Genomic DNA, 17,460 nt, shown 5'->3' on the forward strand with positions numbered 1-17,460 from the left:
AATACGTGGGTAGACCAAAATAGATTTAAATTGAATAAAAAAAGAATAAGAAGGGTCTTCTCTGTGAACACCTTTTTAAAGCTTGTAACAACTCTTAATCTCCAATTGTAAAAATGCTGAATAATGCATGTAATTTGCGACGCCATGTCATTTTATTAACCACAACTGTCAAACTAAAGACGCGCTCTGATGAAGCTCCTTTGCTGAAACACGTCAGCTCGTATTTTACTGTAACACAATAAATAACAAGCTGTTTCTCACTGTCTCCACCTGCCTCTCCGTCCAGTCTGACTCACCGTTGCTGCCCATGCCTTTCATCATGACCTCGGCCTGGGCCAGCTCGTAACTGAAGCTCAGCTCGCTCGACACGTCGCTGGATGTGTCGAATTCCGGCTCCAGCCGGTCGGTGCTCAGACACGTCTTCATCACGGCACCGCCCTCCTCTTCCTCACCCCCTGCGTGGACCATATGCCTGGGCAGGTTGATCCTGTGCGCGTGCATGAGTAGGTGGTGGTTTGTGGGACGATGCATGTGAGGAAGAGTGAGCGAGAAAAAAAAAAAGAGGAAGAGCCGTACAGCAAAAAAAAGAGAAAGAAAAAAAAAGGAAGAGACACAATGAAGAGTTTGTTTCCACATGTAAATAAGTTCCACCAAGACAAGTGAGTGTGGGAAATAAAACACCAGGCAAAGTCAAAGTCAACGCTCGGGCAGGTGAAACACACCTGAAGAAGTGGTTGTTACCCCAGAGGATTCTGTCACCGTGATGAAGCTGCACTGGACTGGTGACCACAGCTCCATTCACACATGTTCTACACGGGTGACACAACAGGAAGTACACAACATGAGACACATTATTTCATATGACAGCAACATATACAGTAGGATTTATACACACAAGGGCTGTATCACAATATCAGATTTTCAACACGCGATTATCATGGCAAGAAGAATTTATAGTAACGATATTATTATAATAATGCTATCAGTGAATTTAATCTTCAACTTAGTTTTTTATGTGTTTTAAGTCAAATGCGAGTGCAGGGAGGTGAAGAGAGTCTGTAACTGTATTAAAGAACAATTACACATACATATAGATCAGAGATGCACATCTGCCATCACCATATTATCACATGTGTATTAACACAATATCAATACTTAATTTTTTTAATCTGTATATGCCGACACTCCTCTTGTAATTCCCCTATTGAATATGAACATAAGGAGATACTGAACAAAAAGCAGCGACAGGTCTGTGTGTGTCACCACTGAAATATGAATCTTATTTGTGGTGCTCATTCAAACTGTTCTCACTGAAATGTGACAGCGGACGGTCGGATTGGTCAGATTTTTTGGTCTTTTTAACTTATTCTTAATTGACATGGTTTTTGGTTTAAAGAAAGATATTCTGTTGAGGCTTTTAATTTTATATTTTACATTTAATGTTTGAGAACTTTGGCCTTTTTTTCTTTGTGCTTTTGGCTTCTTTCAATTGCCATTATTCCTCAAAGTAAATATCCTTTAGGTATCTGTACTGAAACTCAGGTATCTTATCAGCATTAATATAAAAACTGATGTAAAACTCTGAGACTCTGCATCTCAGCTGAAGAATATCTGTTATCTAAACCCTGACAGATAAATGGTCACTACAGGTGTCCTCCTTTCATATTATATTTATTCTTTAATTAACTCTTCTAAAGTTTTTGAGACTATCCAGAGCTGCTCTTTAAGTATTTTTACCATTTCTCAGCTGGAACATGTAAAAGTGTAAATCTGTTTAAAACTATGAAAAAGCAAAAATAAAAAAATAAAAAAGATGCACAGCAAGGTCATCTGTGACGTTACGGCCCACGGGTCGACTACATACCGAGCGTTGCGGTGAGGCGTGAGCACCACACCATTGCTTTCAGTGATGTCGATGACGCAGTGCTCAGTTTGGATGGCCATCCCACACAACTGGATGTCCTGTGAGTTGGCTGAGCCCACACGCGTGTGCTCCTGGACACGAGACACAGAGTGGAGACGGCCACTGAGAGGACAGTGTATGTATGTATCTGTGGACGTCAGTCAGCCTCTACATATACAGAAAAAGAGCAGTGTGTGTGTGTGTGTGTGTGTGTGTGTGTGTGTGTGTGCACTACCTTCAGGTAGTAGACCAGCAGCTCGTTGAGAGCGGGGTCAGCGTTGAGGTTGACGAGGAAACACTTGTCGTCCACCACTCTGATACCAGAGGACTGCAGAGAAATTCCCAGGCTCTCCAGTTGCCTCTGACGCTCCTACAGGAAACACACATCCTGTGTTTTAACACGCTTATTATTCTCTTCTGTGGCTGATGAAAGAAACACGGGGTGTAAAAACTCCAAACTGAATAAAAAAAAAAAAAACCTGTGATTGAACTGAATTACAGCTGAAGAGAAACTAGAACCATCGCCTCGCCACTCAGACTGGTTCCAGTTATGGCTAAAAGTTGTTTTGTGTGAACACAGTGACATTGACCTTTGACCTCTGACCACCAAACTCTAATCAGTTCATCCTTGAGTCCCAGTGAACATTTATGCCAAAGGTGAAGAGATTCCCTTGAGGAGTTCTCGAGATATTTCGTTCACGAGGCCAAAATGGGGATTTGTGAGGTCTCCATGACCTTTAGCCTTTGACCTTTGACTATCAAAATCTAATCAGTTCATCCTTGAGTCCAAATGAATGCTCGTACATCTGAATAACTTATTGTGATTTTGAATGTAAACACGCAGGAAAAAAAGAAGAAAGAGTAGAAGAAGAAAGAGAACGCTCCAATTCAAAGTCAAAGATCAAGGGAAACGTTCCATTCTGTTTGTGTTGTGACATCACTAGGTCTCTGCAGGAACAAAGGCAGCAGCTCTTCACAACGCCACATCACTCCAGACGTTTCACTAACTGACACACCACTGCGAGCAAGAGAGTAACAGTTCAGTACTTCACACAGACAGATCGCCGATTCAGACGGAGACAAACGAGACAAAAAGAATTTACAGCATCATCCCGAGATGACTGATTTCCCACCACCTGAAAAGATGGCGACTTTTACCAGGAGGACCGTGAGAAAGGTCACGTGGAGAAATCAAGACCACTGGATGGAGGTCCAAGAGCTCCATCAAGAAACTAGGAAGCTTAATGATCTGCTGGCTAAAGAGAGAGCCACCTGCATAAACGAACAAAACTGGAGAATCCAACTTTCCCAAGAGCTGGATCAGACCAAACAGCAGCTGACCCGACAGAAATCCCTGAAGGAGATGTATATCAACCGGGGGAAGGAGACCAGAAGACAGCTGGAGAGACTCCAAAAATACACTGATGCAGGAACCCTCAGAACCGCAAAGATCGCCACTCTGGTGCGAAATGTCATCAAGCAAAAAAAGAAGAAACTCCTGCAAAAAGATTACGAGGAGCTGCAGGTGGCCCATGTGATCAACCAGGAGAAGTTCGCGGCTGAGCTCCAGGTGGAGAAGGACAAAAACAAGGCTCTCCGCGAAGAACTGCAGAGACTGACGGCTTCATACCAAGACGTCACCAACAGGTACGAAGCTGACGTCCTCACAGTCAGACACCAGGCTGAGAACCTTGGGCATGAGCTTCAGACTGAAATCAAATCTCATGCTGACAGGGTGTCAGACGACCTGCTCCTGGAGCGACACCTGAGGGCTGAGCAGGACGCCCTGCAACAAAAGATGGCGGAAGAGATCAGCCTCGTCAAGCGAAACGCTGCTGAGAAAGAAACGTTTCTGCGGAAAAAGGTGGAGGAGCTGACAGCTCTGTTCAACACTCGGCTCGCACTCAGCCGCGAGCTCTCCACAAAGTCCACGGACAACAACCAGCCTCCCCGAGAGATCATCACCAACTTTCAGAGCCAGGACACCCAGGAAGATCCCGAACCCACGGAGGCCGATGTATCTGAGCGGATCCTCCGTAGGAAATCACAGGCTTCAGTCTGGAAGAAAACCCGCCGCTGTCTGGGGCTGAGGAAACTACGGAGACGGAAGGGGCCCTCATCCAACACTGGCCTCTGAGCTGACTTCCCCTCCCTCGCCTCGCCTTTTTCACAGCAGACATTTGAGAAACCACCGGTCGAGGCAGATGCCCCCCCAATAAAAAAAAAATCTCCTGTAAATGTTGCTGTATGTGGTACTTTGTAATTATACAGTTTTGAAAGAACCTGTTGTCAAATGTCGGATCTTGACTCTCTTAAAGAGTCGGGCTCAGATAAATACAGCTGTTCTTTATCCTTCACTTCATCAGTCTTTTTAGATAGATAGATACTTTATTCATCCCCTCGGGGAAATTCAATATATAACGACTGAATATTTAATTGGACTGTGTATGATTTCCTGTGACATTAGCATTTTTGTTAATGTGAAAGAAAAATCGAACATCTCAGCATTAAATAAACTAGAATTACCAACCCGTGGTGCTCAGCCTAGTTTCAGGTTGCATCCCTGTTTAACCAGTATTATATAAAATATTAACCATTTCTGTGACGGGTAATGGCTAAAAAGTGTTTTCTGAGGTCAGGAAGTCTGAGTCCAAGTGTACACTTCTGTCAAGGCGTTACTGAGACGTCGTGTCTACGAGAATGGAACGGACGAACGGACAACCTGAAAACGATACGCCTCCTGCTTTGACGGACGCCGGCGCAGAAATGAACTGGCTACGTCTCACATTTTGAGTGACTGTGTGTGTGTGTGTGTGTTACCTGTGCAACAGCCTCAGTCTTCCTGAGCTTCTCCTCCCAGGTCACTGTCATCTCCTGGATCAGTTTCTCCGATTCCTCCAGCCGCTCCTTCAGCTCGGGGGCCTTCATAGACTGAGAGCCACAGGAACTGTATCATTCTCCACTCATGTCACTGTGTGACTCACAACATACACAACACTTGTACAGGCGGAACCGAGCTACAGTGATCTGAACCTCGGCCTCTGTGAGCTGGTCCCTCAGTTTCTCCACTTCCTCTCGCAGCTCCCGGATGATCCTGGCGTTGGGGTCTTCGTTGACCACGGCGTGGTTGACGATGCTCTTCGCCCTGTCGGCGTAACGCAGTGTGGACAGTGTCTCGTCGTAATTGTCCGCCGCCGGGCTGATGGTGGCGACCATGGCTGTGCGGCTGTTCCCTCCCAGGCTGTCCTGCAGGTGTAAACACAGATTTCACCTCAGTGACAAACTCAAACCTTCAGACTGTTTTCACTGAAATAAAGAAAATCCACTGGTTTGAATCAGAGAAAGAATCACTAAATATGTGGAAGGCGTATGATTTATGAGTTTGGGGGATATCAGAGTTTTTAGAAGGCAACATTTAACACTATTATCACGCTATCTGGAGCCAAATTAAAGTCTCATTTAAAAACCCCAAATTACAGACTTATAGCTGGCAAAAGGAGCCTTTTTCCGACTGAGCAGAGCTAATGAAAATAACCAGCAGAGCCTTGAAACTTAATGGGCAAATTAACAAAACGCACAGCAGATAATGAATTATTCAAAGTCCAGTTCTTTAGATTTAAAAAATTCATATTATACTGCTACCCTCTTGTGTATTAAAATGGGCACGCAGTGCAGGAGACGGCTGCTGTAATCGGACAAAAAGGAGCTTTAATTCCTTAAAATATTTTGGGAGATATGGTGAAGGTGATGATTAAAACAGAAGAGCTGCAGAAAGCTGTATTAACAGAGGGTTATTTTTCCTTACCTTGAGCAGCCAGGTGAGCACAGAGTCTCTGTAGGGAACAAACTTGCTCTTGTTCTTCCCTGCTCCATGGTCAGCCAAGGCCGAGATAACTAAACCCAGAGTACTGAGAGACCTGGAGAGAGGGGAGGACAGGTGACAACAGGTCGTTTTGTGTCGATCTCCGAGCCGCTCTTTGATTGACTGACTGTTTTCATTTGAGATCCGATCACTCAGAGCACATTAGAAGGGGGGTTCGGACTCTACTGATGTCCTCTGTCACACTCGAATTAGTCCCAACAGTTTCATAATGATCGTAAAAATATTTTATTCTTCTAAGGCCATTTATTTTGTTAATATTTATTATTATAGCTTGATTCCCCTCAATCCCTCTGCGCCGCACCCGTTCTCTCCCTCTCTCCCTCTCCCTCTCACACAGATACATATAACGACGGACTCGTCTGTCGGACCGGCTAAAAACAACAACGCGTGCCAGTGTATTTGCATATAAAGCGGGGAAGTGAGATCCGATCACAAGAGGTCACTCGATACGCATGCGAAGACGCATTCTAATGCCGGGTGTGAACCGGCGTGCTTAGATCTGACCACTAGGGATCAGATCACTGAAGACGCATGTTAATGTCAGGTCTGAGCGCGGCCGTAGTTACAGAAGTCCTGACGGCTGGTTTTAAAGGCTCAGTGTCTGAATACAGGCTGTGTGCATTTCTCTGTGGACTGAGCGCTCTGATACCTTCACAGTATTTATACAGAACCTGGACCTGCTTTATAATCAAAAAAAGACATATGGAAATCTTGCTCTATATAATATGTGACCTTTAATACAACTGTGAAAACTCTCCAGCAGCTTCATTTACGCCCAGAAAGTAAAAGCTGGAACATTCAGGGTTATAAGTTGTCACGGTTGTGGCGTTGTTTATTTTCTGTTGACTTACTTATTGATGTTGCTCCCCTCTTTCAGTCTCTCGCCTGCCGCTCCCGTCTTCGCCGCTCGCTCGCTGCCGGCCAGGTCCACCAGACTCAGCTTACTCACTTTCTCTCCACTCGTCTGAAGCAAACACACACACACAGACAGACAGACAGACAGACAGACAGACAGACAGACAGACAATTCTGATTATTCAGAGATGATCAATTAGCACTCTACCTTTGCATTTAAGGAGCACTGCTGTGGAAGGTCGATTTAATAAAACTAAATGACTTAGAAGCCACAACATCATAACATCCAGTTGAGCGTAAATGGAGACAACAACAAAAATAAAGCTGCAACATTTAGTTGCTGAATCATCCAGGCATCCATCAAGCAAACATCAACAAACAAACATGATTTTGTTTTCAGCTTCTCAAATGTGAGCCCTGCTTTTTACTGTTTTATAAGAGCGTAAATTAAATATCTGAGGGTTTTAGGTCTGAAAAAACTGTTACGAAACTAAGATTTTTTCCCAACAATCACTAGTTCTTTGTCAGTATCAGAGTTATTTTCTATCAATTCCTTGTAATATCTTTTTAACTTGATACTTAATTGTATTTAAACCAATTATCTGTTGCTTCCTATTACACTAATACTATTACAGATAAAGAACTGTACAAGCCCGAGGGACTTTATATCCAAGTATTTGTGGGAACACTTACCACAGACCATTTCCCAAAACACAATTAATACTTTTCCCGAAAAATATGTGAGAAATCTGTTTAACTGTGATGGATCCTTTACATGTTTAGAGAACAGTGAGCTCTCTTTCCCATTTTTCTTTAATGCATTTTTGGAGTGTTTTTCATCAGTGATTGATCCTTGCTATAATACCAATATTATTCTTATATAAGTAAAAATATTATTAGTATAAAGGATCGCTATGATCCTGTTTGGTGTCGACATTTGATGATTGCTTGTGTGCATGAGCGCGTTGTGTGTGCGTCTTACCCCGGACTGTAGGTCCATGAGCGTGTGTGTGAGGATGATGTTGAACACAGCATGTGACCTGCTGCTCTCCTCGTTCATGTTCGTCGCCGCCACTGTGCGAGATTTATTTCCCTCTGACATGAGAGATTCGATGTCCTGTCGGAGACAGAGGCAACACAAACAAACACACTAGTCTGTATCCATCCTTATGAAATCACTTTTCCTCTGTTGGCGGCCCAATGAAATGAAAGCAAAAGAAAACTGAACAGAAATTAGATAAAGTTCATAAAGTGTTTTGCTAGAAAACATCACAGTACCTTGTAGCTGGCCACAGCCAGGCGGGACAGGCCGTCGACGTAAGGCCCCAAAACCTTGTGCTCTCTCACTCTCAGCGCCTGTCGACTTCTACTGAGAGAAGACAGTAACTTCATTTTTCAGTCCTATTCTGCTTCAAAATGAAACGATGTTCCTCCCTTCCTCAATAAGCAAATCAAATAACACAGCAAGTTTTCAGATCCAGATTTAAAGCCATTTAATATAAAGAGGAAAAGTCTCTGTAGTCAGGAGACGGATGTACTGTAATCTCATCATCCATAAAAATGAATGAAGAACTCTCAACTGAAATATATACTTTACAGTTTGCACTTATTCGTGTGAGAGCAGCTCATTATGTTCTCTGACACTGAATGAAAATGCTGACAAGGAGTTCTACGACCTCTGTTTGAGAAGCGGGTTTATAAACGGACTAAAGCTGCCGATATCAAAACAGAGCCACAGCAGGGTCCGGGCAAATGAAATATGTAAGCGACGCCCTGTTTTAACGTCAACTGGACAAAATAAAAAGTTCCTCACCCTTTGGGGTCGAGCAGGTCTCTGACTTTCTCGTTGTAAATCTCCATGTAGGAGACCTCCACAGTGAAGCTTTCTCCCTCACGGGCCTCCTGCACAGTTCTGCCGAACAGGGAGCTGCAGAGCCGGGGGATCAGCCCAGGCTGCTCTGCCGAGCCCATCATGGTGTACGACTTCCCAGAGCCTGGAGACAACACAGACACTGTATATCCCTCCAAATATCGAGCCTAAATTACACCGAGGAAAGTTTAAATCCTAAATGTTTGGTTTTTTAGGTTTATTGGAGACATGCTGACACTGTTTACAGGATTTAAAATGAAACTCATAGTGGAGTGATATGGTGCCTAAGGGAATAGAAGAATGAACATGGATTGTTTGTATGGAAGAAAAAAGGTCAAATTATTATTTAATATAGACCTGGAGAGTGCTGCTAATGATTCTAGGAAAAAAAATAACAATATGCATGACTATAAATAAACAGATGCACCACAACACCTCTTCAGCTTTCATGCAAATCCATGAAGAATAAATCAACACTCCAAAATAAGATGGAAAAACAAGTGTCTGAGGATCAAATATTCAGATGAGTTAGTGGCGTTAAATGAGACACCCTTAAATTAAAAGCTAATTAAATGGCCTGTTGAGGCACAGGTTTTAAGTGAGGGAAGTGTGTGAGTGAAAGTGTGAGAGATCTCCAGTCTCCTTCAGGTGAATGACAGCGTGGTTGATTGTAGTGTAAAGATGACCCAAAGCAAAGTCAGGCCAGAATCCCAACATGTGTGTTTACATAGATACAGATGTTGCCAGGGGTTACACTCACAGTTGAAAGTTTAACTAAATGAACCGAGCGCAAACATGAGTTGGTTATAGTTATTTCTACAAGTCATATTAAATTACACAGGCTCCTTTCACAGACGACATTTTGACAAGGTCAGATGTGTAAATGATAAAATGAACAACGGCTGGATTCCATTTTTCTGCTTCAGATTTAGGGTCCTGATATTCTGCGTGCACGCTCACAGGGACACTTGAAGGGAACAGAGCCATTGTAATAGTAAAACCTGTGCTTTTCTAGTTATGACAAATCAGTGAGAGTACAGCAAAGTCACGGGCACTGTCACATTCTTCGAAGCTTTTGTTTGCAAGATTTGAATCACTTGTATTTGGGCAACGAGAACCTACACTGCAGGTTTAACTTCAAGCTATGTGACTGTGAATTCATTGTAAATACCCCCAAAATTAGGACACAGGAAGTAGGTGTAACTGGAAAGGTTTGGACTTTTTGTGCACACTGGAAATGGTTTACATCTTGAATCAGATTAAAAGGTCACCACAACTTGTTGACCTTTTCCAGTGCACCTGCCTTCAATCAAGAACTAACGAATGTTCTGTCAGGATTTAAAAGCTTGTGAATTCGCAGACCTTTCCCACTGAATACATAATGTTCCAGTAAGCCATGCCAATGGGCACAATACTAGAGCCCTGCAGCTGGCTCAGCTAAATGGAATGCAGCCAGTATTAATGTTATTTATCACAATGTTTACTGTGAGAAAGTCAGCAGACATCTCAGAGGCAAATGTCAGCTTACCACAAAGTATCACTATTATACTATACTAGTACTATTAGCCTCTTTGTGAGATTTATTATTAGATTTATATGTAAATGACACAGTATGCACCTCCAACATGCAGTTGAATTAATTCTGCTCTAAAGTAGTTTCATCAAAAACTCAATATTATAACCTTTTTTTAAAAGGAGCTATTTGTAAGTTTTGCTATTGCTACATAGCTAACGTTAGCATTAACAGCTGTTTACTTAATAGTCTTGCCAAGAGCTTCAGCCATTGTTGCATTTACAAGACAACAGGTTATAATACGTCCTCTGAGCACAACTACTTCTTCGGGGCAGACTCGACGCTACAGTGACTCGGTATCGGAAAGTAACGATTTAATCCGGCCGCCTCGTCTAGCTAGCTGGTTAGCATGCTAACTTCAGCAGAAGAAAATCAGTGATAGAAATAGAAGCAAAACAACAGGGTTGCCTTTCACCTCTGGAGTCAGCTCTTGGCAAGTAAAGGAATCAAGTTTGATGCTGAGCTCACATCGTTTCTGTTAAGTTAACAGCTGTCAATGCTAACATTAGCTATGTAGCGATAGTAAAACTTACAAATAGCTCCTTTAAAGTAGGATTTATCTGTTTTAATTTATACTGCTTTAGCGTAGTTTCATTACTCAGAATATGAAGTCATATGCAGAAATATTTCATTTACTTTGGGGACTACAGCTCTCAATACGAAACAACTGGGAAGAAGTGTGATTACAGCCTTACTGAATATTTGATATTCTGCACCTACACAATATTAAATATTAATATCAAATATTAATATTCTGGTACACCTATACCAGTAACACAGTCTTGTATTAGTATTACCAAGGGCCCATAATTCTGATGTTTCCAGGTTTGAATGTTACCTGTCTGTCCATAAGCAAAGATACAGGCATTGTAGCCCATGAAGGCGTTGTCCAGCAGACTCTCCCCAAGGCACTGGAACACTACATCCTGACCTGCACAAAAACCAGAAAGCAAAAACTTTGATATCTGCAAGTACAGACTGCCACAAGCTGATATCATAAACTACACTTACGACATGACTTTAGTAACAAAGCAGAATGGAGAAGAGGCTGAAGAGAATAAGATTTATGGAAAACAGAAACCACTTTTCTGGGGTTCTTCACAGATAACTGCATGACTTACTGTTCTCTCACTTTCTATACAAGACGAGACTCAAAGCTCAGAATAGACCTGGCGGGCATTTTATTCAGATTCAATACACCTGACACAGGCTGCTGAATTATTAATACCCCCTCACATTGTTACGAAACCCCCCTGGCATTACAATATAAAAGACCACAGAATTAATCTGAAGGTAAACCATGTTTTAACTCTTCTTCCTGCCCTCCAAACAGTCCCTTTCTTCAACTCCATAAATAGCTCAGAATATCAGGAAACATTCAGTCAGGAGATAAGTTTGAGAAATGACTCACTGAGCAGTGAAGCTACGCGAGCTAAAAACAGACAGCGCACCAAATAAAGTCGAGTATAAAACACAGTGTCACTGTGGAAATGTACGAACCTGCAAACTTGTCTTTTTGAGATTCATCCATGGACCAGAAACAGTAGTCATACGCAAAAGCCTGAGGAAAAAACACACGATACAAGAGTCTGCATTTACACAAAACCACAAACACATCATTATTAGACAGAATGGACATTAAATCACATTTAACACTTACCTTTGGCTGATTCCTGAGGACAGAAGAGAGAAAAATGAAAAGTCACAGTTAATAATTGGTGTTAAATTGAAACTATTTGAACACAACTATTTAAATTTTTACCTTTACTGTATCACAACATATATATATATATATATATATATATATATATATATATATATATATATATAAAAATATAAAACAAAATGAGCTTGCCAAGACAAGAAGATGTGAAAATATTCATCACGTGGTGACACTAACAATACTTATTCATCCAACAGTGTGGTCCAGCTCAGACACACATTTCAATATTCTGTACATGGCAGAACATTCACATACAGTCAGCTGAGTCCTGATTCAGCAAAACTCTCACTTCACTTTTCTTTTTCTTTTTTTAACTCAGTTTCACACATTCACAGCTGGAGGCTGTCCAGGTAGGAGCTATTAAGAGCTTTTTTACTTCCTTATTTTTCCTGCCAACATTTTCCCAGCCGGTCTGGAGAGTCTTAAATCACTGACCTCTGAGTCACAAGACCGCCTCTCTAACCTGTGGGACACTAGCTAACTTAAGCAGGTTACGTGTTTCTGGTGCAATGTACTAGAAATTATTTCCATTATCTGTAAAAATGACAATTATTTTCTCAATTCATTATTTTGTTTAACAGTTTAGGAACTTGTCAAATATCAATTATAAAGTCCTAAAGTCTGTTATGTCTGAACAAAAGTCAAAAACCCACAGAGATGTGTTCTTATTTTTTTTTTTAAGGCTTCTTAAAATCTCTTTTATATTAATTTTTTTTTCTTGTGAAATACATAATAGTTTTCTGCCTCGAGGTATCCTCTTAAAATTAATTAAATGAAGCAAACTGGGAGGAGAGAAACTGGTAGAACTGTTTACCTCTGCATACGCAGCATGTCATGAGGGCTGTGAATCAGCATTCACTTCTCAGGGATCATGGTTTAAAAAACAAATAAATAGATACATTTATCTCTTAGCTCCATTAGCATCCAGCGCGTACAGTATGTCTGTGCCAAAATCAGTCCCTGCTTAGCTGAAAGGCTGCTGCTGCTACATACTGCATGTCTCTCTGGATGAGGGCTGACCCATTAAAATGAGTAACATGTCAATGCTGTGACTTGTTGTTGTAAGCAGATACTTGATGTGCACTAGCTGTTCTGTGGCTCAGTTCAGAACAGGACAATAAAACAGCGCTACACCACAGTGCAGGAAGAAAAAGAAAAAGTCAAACCCAACTCCAGGTCAAAGTCAGCGGAGTAAGAAGGGGGTGTTTCAAGGACAAAGAATCAAAGGTGTCTTAATCATAGTGAAGCTTAAAAATCTGTCAAGGTGACTAATCCTCTTTAGTTCATTGCGAATCAACTGGGGAATGTGACCTTGAGCAGCACTAAGAACCTCAGAGTCTCCCAGTGTCGCTGACACACAGGCCTAAATCTCTGCATTCTTACCACAGCACTTTAAATCACAGTCACTGCATTTCAGGCTCATTCCAGAGCGGACAACAACAGTATCCCATGCAACAGTCAGTGAACGCATCGCCACATTCCAGCTAGAAAACGTCAAATTTAATTATCAAACGTGTTCTGTGCTCCACTGCATCCCAATGCTGTTGTCCATCACATGTAGCATCCGTGCTGGAGCAAGTCTAAGAGTCTAACATAAGTTCAGTTTAACACATGAAATATTGTATCATGTGGTTTTATAATTATATTCGTTAGATAACAAGGTCGTAATAGACATTAATCCTTCAAATCTAGGAAACTTTGATTGATGACTGAATGAATTGTGCATTCATTATGGACCAAACCAGAACTATTAACACAAAAATAAGATTCTGTTATATAAAAATAATATGTTAAAAAGCGTTTAAAATAGCTATAATCAATATTTATATATTAAGAATGGCTCATATGACTACTTGTATGAAAAAGAGACGACTCATCGTTACGAGCAGGAACTTATCACCCGACTCTGCAGTTCCCCTCAGCTCTACAGAGGCGTGTCAGTGTCTTCAAGCTCATTGTTTCGGTTTTCCACACACAGCTTTACTGTTACGGTTTAAAAATACAGAGCATCATATGGCTCTATGGCTGACAGAAAAAAGTTAGCAACTAGCTAATTTAGCTTGTGAACATAGTGCAGCATTCAGCAGCTAAAGGGCCAGATATACGGAGAGTGAACATTGGACATACATTTATCAGGTCGCCAGAAACACGACTCAGAGTGAATGATAATGTTGTTCCGTGTCTGCTGGATGTGTAAACAGGCAACCGTTTGATTACATGTTCACCATATAAATTCAGAGGTAACATGTTGTGTGTCACAGCTTTTTTCTGTCGCCTCGTAGCGGTTAGAAAATCAGCTGTAGCAGCTTTAAATCTGCACTTAGCTGTTAACTGCCCTCCTTTTCTGCACATTACATTAATTCTATTGCTGAAAGTCATACTTTAACCAAATGAATGCAGAGGCTGTCAAGCATTCAGGGTGATGCTAGTTCAGTGTGCAACACTGCCCTTGAACAAGGACATCTAACCACAGTGTAGTATTAGACGGCTGCTCCAAAGAAAGGAGCTGAAAAGCAGCTCGAAATACTACAACACGAAAGAAAACGTATTACAAATTCCCTTTGTAGCCATGTTTCCCACAGGTTGAGAATTAATCGTGGACGTCACCCACAGAGGAGGTGAGGTTGCAAACTGCACTCAATATCCACACCTGCTAACTAACAATTACACATGATTGCACCAGAGGTAATGACTACAAAAATACTTAATGCTTTTTGGCAAGTCCGTTTGGGACGGCCGACCGAAAAAGGGTGTGTGTGTGAAAACTGTGGCACCGTGGTTGTATTTGTTAGGGTGAAATAAATCATCCTTAAACATAGGTACCCAGTCTCCAGGGAAGCCCCATCTGAAGCACATTACCACACGTAACTCAAAACACACAGTTTTCACTCGGGCAGAAATATCTGTTTGGGGTTAAAAAAGCTGCAAATTTAGTCACGGCCACACACATGGGGGGGCTGTTATGAAACAAGGCCTCCCTATGTGAGACTTGGCTGGTGCATGAAAGAGCAACATTAAGTCCTGTCCTCTGCTGGACTGGCAAGGACATTCCTGAGATAACTGGCAGAGCCTCACAGCTCCAAGGAGTCACTAAAGGAGAGGGAGGCAGGTCAGAAAGTCTGTGACCAACAACACACAGGCCTCCAAGACTAGACTCTCCCAGATTTGAGCGGCTCGGTTATACACATCCCTTTTGGGTGGATATTACAGATACTGTACATACCAGTTCTCAAAGTCAGGATATGAAGCAAGCAAACATTCGAGATGCTACAAACAGATAAAGAGAAACCTCTTGAAAGTGGTGTTCTTATCAAAGCCAGGTCCAGATAAGAGGGGCACACAATTTCAGCTTCATTTTCTAAACATTATTCTGCAGGGGCTGATAAACATTCCTGCAACAATTCAAGGTCTGTTTACAGCATGTGCAGTAAAATACAGTTTTACTGTACATGTTTGCTAACTATTGGTATTGGCTCCCAAGTTATGAAAGCAGCAACAAGGTTTCATAAATCTCAACCATCTCAAGGGTCTGACAGCCGCCGCTGTATTCCCGGTTGCAGGTACCAAGGGTGGTGTAATATATTAACAACCCCTGAGGCTCATGCAGCAGTTCAGTTAAACCTGTCAGGCAGTGAGCTGACTAAGCAAAAACCTTGTAGCACTGGCTGGTCAGTGACTTCCGCAACAAACAAAGCTTTTCTATAACACTGATTGCACAGATGTCTGTTGGGAGACTAATCAAGAGTGCCTTGATGGAGAAATTAAAAGTTAAAATATCTGCTCAAAATCAGTTTGTTTCTTACACTTCTGCTTCAACATGATCCCTGAGCTGCTCTGGAATCACTGAAGTGCTTGTCTGTGTTGTACTAAGCCTGTAAAACCTGTTCACATTGAGCCCCAAAGGAGAAACATACCGCAGCTGAAGCGTGTCAGGGCAGAAGAGACACACACAGATACGTTCACACATAAAAAATGCATAGTATAATGATGAAATATGAGACCATCTCTGTCCACAAAGACAAGGATTCATACTCTCAAGCCTTCAGGGGATTGCCCTGAGACATATTTACTGAACAAGGTAACCTGAGACAGGGCCAAAAGCTCCAGGGAGCATCTACCTGCAGCGCTGTGACTCACTGCCTGGCCGACTGCTTCAGGAGGAGAGAGGAGGACTGAACTGCTTTGTCAACAGCAAACATAAGGAAGCATGCAACACATGCCCAAAGGCATGTTTTCATTTCAACACAGTGAATGCACATTTTGTACCCAAAACATCTTGTTACTATTTTGATGCACTGCACTGATGTGAGCTGTGATGTTATGATATTATATTGTCTCTCAAGTTCTGAAATCCTGAACCTGGATCCTGATACTGTCTTCCTTTCCTTTGTTCCTTTAAATCATTGATCGACTACCTGAGCAGGATTGAGCTGGAACAGACACACCCTTTGTAAAGAGAGGAATGATGCAGGAAGAGCAGGGAGGGAGGAGGAAGAATGGAAAAGGAGTAATAGAAGGAGTTTGGGCGGGGTGAGGGTTAGATCTGAGCTTCTTCCAAGAAACTGGGCACTAACCTAACAGACTGGTTGGAGTCTGAACAAACTCTTCTGGCAGTAATCCTGTGGCAAATAAATAAATCGATGGAACTCCTATACTGTAAATACTGTATGTTTGTACACACTTGAACAGGGCAAAACTGAGGTAGGATTCAGTTGCAGGCAGCGGTGCCTCCTTGTTGCCATCCTACCAGATTTCATACCACGACCAACAGGTCCTGGGTCAAGTCCCACGTCCTAAACTTTGTGTTTTGTTTCCTAACAAGTCATCATGTGCCCCTCACCAGGATTAATGCACTTCTAAAGTAAAGTGAAGTCACCAGGGTTCAGGTTGATTTGCAAGTTTGTTTGTTCGGTTTTAATTCTGTCACATTGAGTCAATAGTCATCAGATTCATGACTGCAGTCTGACTCAAGTCAAAGTCATGTGACTCACGTGTCCACACCTCTGCCTTCAAATGTTTCAGGGCAAAGAAAAACAAGATGAACAAATAAAATGGCTACCCACAGTAGCCAGGGCTAAATGAAGATCAGCACCTTCGACGGTGGAAGCACAAAAAAAAAAACAATAAACTGCCAAATGACTCAACTTTTAAAAATGTTATGCTTTTGCGCTGCACTGATTTCAACGTGATAATAAAATGCGAGTATCTGTGTCTTACCGGGGGTCTCCTTTGTTCACATTGGTGATGGCTGGATGCAGAACTGTCTGGTTTCCCTCCATCTCCACCACACATTTTGTTTTTAGGTCTTTCTCTGAATTGAAACAGAGGACGAGGAGAAAAATAATATAATTTTAATGATAATCTATGTGTAATGTAGTCGTTTTTGGACAAAAAAATACATGTGACATGTAAAGTAAAACAAAATCACTTTTACACTTTATACTTTTTAAATAGTTTAAACAGCATGTATGCACTGGTCATCATAACTTTCCATAGTAGTCACTGACACAACTCTCGCTGCAGAATAACAGGTGGCATACACTGTATGTGTGCCAGCTCCTCGTGATTGCAACACAAACAGGCCAACACGGAGAGGCAGGAAACAATTTTATTGATGATGATTCATCCAGGACTCGCCTGTGCAAACATTATG

The 17,460-nt window shown here is 41.9% G+C and overlaps 2 protein-coding genes across 8 annotated transcripts in view; one reads left to right on the forward strand and one right to left on the reverse strand.

The window, feature by feature from the left end:
* Positions 1–17,460, reverse strand: part of LOC111661531 (kinesin-like protein KIF13B) — a 39,376-nt gene that overhangs the window by 20,434 nt on the left and 1,482 nt on the right. For 5 of the 7 annotated variants that reach the window (XM_087176232.1, XM_087176231.1, XM_087176233.1 and 2 more), the window contains exons 1-13: positions 11,585–11,641; positions 10,923–11,015; positions 8,455–8,635; positions 7,920–8,010; positions 7,624–7,758; positions 6,638–6,750; positions 5,709–5,820; positions 4,937–5,149; positions 4,724–4,834; positions 2,139–2,273; positions 1,865–1,995; positions 723–809; positions 297–487 (exon numbers count right to left, since the gene is read on the reverse strand). In XM_087176232.1, the coding sequence (XP_087032358.1) occupies positions 297–487; positions 723–809; positions 1,865–1,995; positions 2,139–2,273; positions 4,724–4,834; positions 4,937–5,149; positions 5,709–5,820; positions 6,638–6,750; positions 7,624–7,758; positions 7,920–8,010; positions 8,455–8,635; positions 10,923–11,015; positions 11,585–11,615 (1,624 nt within the window). In that variant the 5' untranslated portion in view covers positions 11,616–11,641. Of the gene's footprint in view, positions 1–296; positions 488–722; positions 810–1,864; positions 1,996–2,138; positions 2,274–4,723; positions 4,835–4,936; positions 5,150–5,708; positions 5,821–6,637; positions 6,751–7,623; positions 7,759–7,919; positions 8,011–8,454; positions 8,636–10,922; positions 11,016–11,584; positions 11,646–11,744; positions 11,758–17,024; positions 17,119–17,460 lie in introns of those variants that run through there. The other 2 variants (XM_023415141.2, XM_087176229.1) reach the window with 2 other exon arrangements.
* LOC147818638 (uncharacterized) lies at positions 3,021–4,040 on the forward strand. The gene has a single exon (XM_087176308.1). The coding sequence runs from the start codon at positions 3,021–3,023 to the stop codon at positions 4,038–4,040; it is 1,020 nt and encodes a 339-aa protein (XP_087032434.1).

Source organism: Seriola lalandi, unplaced genomic scaffold, assembly GCF_002814215.2.
Source record: "Seriola lalandi dorsalis isolate HSWRI2012SDOR001 ecotype SW California unplaced genomic scaffold, Sedor1 jcf7180002054544, whole genome shotgun sequence".
Classification (NCBI taxonomy): Eukaryota; Metazoa; Chordata; class Actinopteri; order Carangiformes; family Carangidae; genus Seriola; species Seriola lalandi.